Below are 2,300 nucleotides of genomic sequence, written 5' to 3'. Positions count from 1 at the left end.
TCCCCGGGGCAGCCCCGCGGCCTCAGGGGTGCGGTGCCGGGCACCGGCCCTGAGGCGCAGTCCTCCGGACCCCCCACAGCCGGGCGTCCCGCTCCTGTAGGGTACCCCGTTCCCTCTGGCACCCTATCCCCAAGGGATACCCCATCTCCGGCGTACCCCATACCCTGGGTGCCCCATCGTGGAGCACCCTATCCCCCAGGGTACCCCACCTCCCCGGTCACCCCGTCCTCGGTCACCCCGTGGCGGTGCCAGGGCAGCCAGCCCCCTACCACAGGGTGCCGCCAGGGCTCCGATGCCCCCCAGCATAGCAGTGCCAGGGACCCCCACCGGCCCCAGGTCCCTTCTTTCCCTCGCGAGCCTGACACCCTCTGCCTGCCTGGTAGGTGGCTGTGTCCCTGCTAGACGGTGACGTCCCCCTGTCCTGGCGATGGAGGCAAGGGATGTCCCCATCTCCATCCCTGCATTGGCCACGGAGCTGCGGTTCGCCCAGCGCCTCAGGTGAGCTGGCGAGGGGGAACAGGAGCCCTATGACTGGTCTGGCAGGGTGCAGGCAGGGCTGGCAGGGAGGAGACCTCAAAGGGCCAGCCCTGCCCCCCTGGGGGCTCTCTTCCTTGTGGTAGGGTGGGCTGTAGGGGAGGCCCTGTCCCTGCCTTGGCCTTGCAGGGAGCATTTGGAACAGGAGCAGCTCCTGGATGGGCGCTACCGGCTGCAGGAGGTGCCAAGGGGCCGGGTGGCCCTGCCCATGCTGGAGGAGAAGCTCGACCAGCTGCGGCTGCCCCAGGAGATGCCCTGTGAGCTGGTCCAGATCCAGGTTGGGAGAGATCCCCCTGCCCTGAGCCCTGCCTTGAGGTGGTGGGGTCTCAGCCCCACGTGCCATATCCCTCCCACAGGACCCTGTCCCCTCCAGGGCAGCCCGTCGGCGGACGCCTGCCCAGAAGCTGCAGGATGAGCTGCGGCGGCTGCTGGGCGAGAGCTGGTCAGAGGAGCTGGCGCATGATGTGCCCCGTGCCTGGCAGCGGCATGGGGATCTGGTCCTGCTGAGCGAGGACAGCTTCAGGGCTGCGTCATGGCAGAAGCTGGGTAAGGGGGAGCAGGGTTTGCCTGCCCAGATCCTGCCCGCAGAGCTGCCCTCGCCTTTCCCAAAGCTTGTAGGACGCGTGTGTTGCAGGTCCAGTGCTCTGGGAGACGGTTGCCTCGGCTCTGGGTGCCCAGCGGCTGGCCAGGCGAGGACGGGTGTTGCCAGATGGGATGCGGTCCCCCAGTGTCACCCTGCTGCTGGGCCAGGATGGCTGGGTGGAGCATGTAGACAACGGGATCAGGTAAGCAGGAGCCACAGTGCAGGATGTGGCTGGTGTGGGGAAGGGGCTGCCCTCATCAGGCTGGTGATATCTCCCAGGTACACGTTTGATGTGACCAAGTGCATGTTCTCACCGGGTAACATCACGGAGAAGCTGCGGGTGGCCTCTCTGTCCTGCTCCGGGGAGGTCCTGGTGGATCTGTATGCAGGTAACAAGGACAGCGGGGTGGGGTTTGGCAGGGCAGGCAGGCAGAGAGCAGTGATGCAGGTACTGATGGCATCCACATGTATGTGAAATGTCATTTCCAGCTTGGACTGGAAAAATACCCAGGCTTAGAGCTCCTGGCCCGTGCGTGATTCCTCGGCTAACCTGGCATTGCTGTCCCTCCTGTGTCCCTGTTGCCTTTGGACACTCAGGATGACCTTGCACTCAGGCTCTGCAGGGCACTGCTCTGTGCCTGCTGCTGGTTGTGGGAACCATTTGGATCCATGGAAAAGATTTGCCCTTGATATTGTTTCTGAAAAGCTCCCATAGATATCCTGAGCCTGAACTGATGCGCTTTCATGACAAGCTGGAGATAACTGAAGTGTACTGTGTTGTGAGATCAGTGGGGAGATCATGTCAGGCATTTGCATGTCAAGAGAGCTGCTGTTTTGTGCTTAGGGAAGTTAGGGCTTCCAATTTACACCACACTGAAAGGATGTGGCACTCACAAAACTGCTCTGGATTAATTAAAATAAATGGTAGTCTGGGCACTTCTCCTCAGAGTGGAAGCAGAGCAGGGCAGGACTCGAGCTAATGGCCAGAGACTGAAGCTAAAATAAGCTCCTCTGTAACCATTTTTCAAGACAGATTTTGCTTTTCAAGACAGATTTTGCTTTTCAAGAGGAGGTGTGTAGGGGGGTAAATTTCCATTTTCCCAGCGTCTGGGCTTGTTCAAACCTGGAGCAAATCAGATGCAGAGAGCCAGGGCGGTAATCTGCATTCCGCCCTGTCTCCATG

At 61.0% G+C, this 2,300-nt stretch overlaps 2 protein-coding genes across 2 annotated transcripts in view; one reads left to right on the top strand and one right to left on the bottom strand.

The window, feature by feature from the left end:
* The window catches only part of CSTF2 (cleavage stimulation factor, 3' pre-RNA, subunit 2, 64kDa), a 7,368-nt gene extending 7,191 nt beyond the window's left edge, over positions 1–177 (bottom strand). Inside the window, 1 exon segment of the mRNA XM_009881783.1 lies at positions 164–177. Coding sequence (XP_009880085.1) covers positions 164–177 — 14 coding nt within the window.
* Positions 178–427: 250 nt separating this feature from the next.
* Positions 428–2,300, top strand: part of TRMT12 (tRNA methyltransferase 12 homolog (S. cerevisiae)) — a 2,607-nt gene continuing 734 nt past the window's right edge. Inside the window, exons 1-5 of the mRNA XM_009881782.1 lie at positions 428–498; positions 664–811; positions 891–1,080; positions 1,169–1,319; positions 1,397–1,565. Coding sequence (XP_009880084.1) covers positions 428–498; positions 664–811; positions 891–1,080; positions 1,169–1,319; positions 1,397–1,565 — 729 coding nt within the window. The remainder of the gene's footprint in view (positions 499–663; positions 812–890; positions 1,081–1,168; positions 1,320–1,396; positions 1,566–2,300) is intronic.

The sequence above is a fragment of the Charadrius vociferus genome, unplaced genomic scaffold (genome assembly GCF_000708025.1).
Source record: "Charadrius vociferus isolate BGI_N301 unplaced genomic scaffold, ASM70802v2 scaffold472, whole genome shotgun sequence".
In the NCBI taxonomy this organism is placed as follows: domain Eukaryota; kingdom Metazoa; phylum Chordata; class Aves; order Charadriiformes; family Charadriidae; genus Charadrius; species Charadrius vociferus.
Note: the sequence above shows the minus strand (reverse complement) of the source record. Positions and strands in the feature narration are given on the sequence as shown.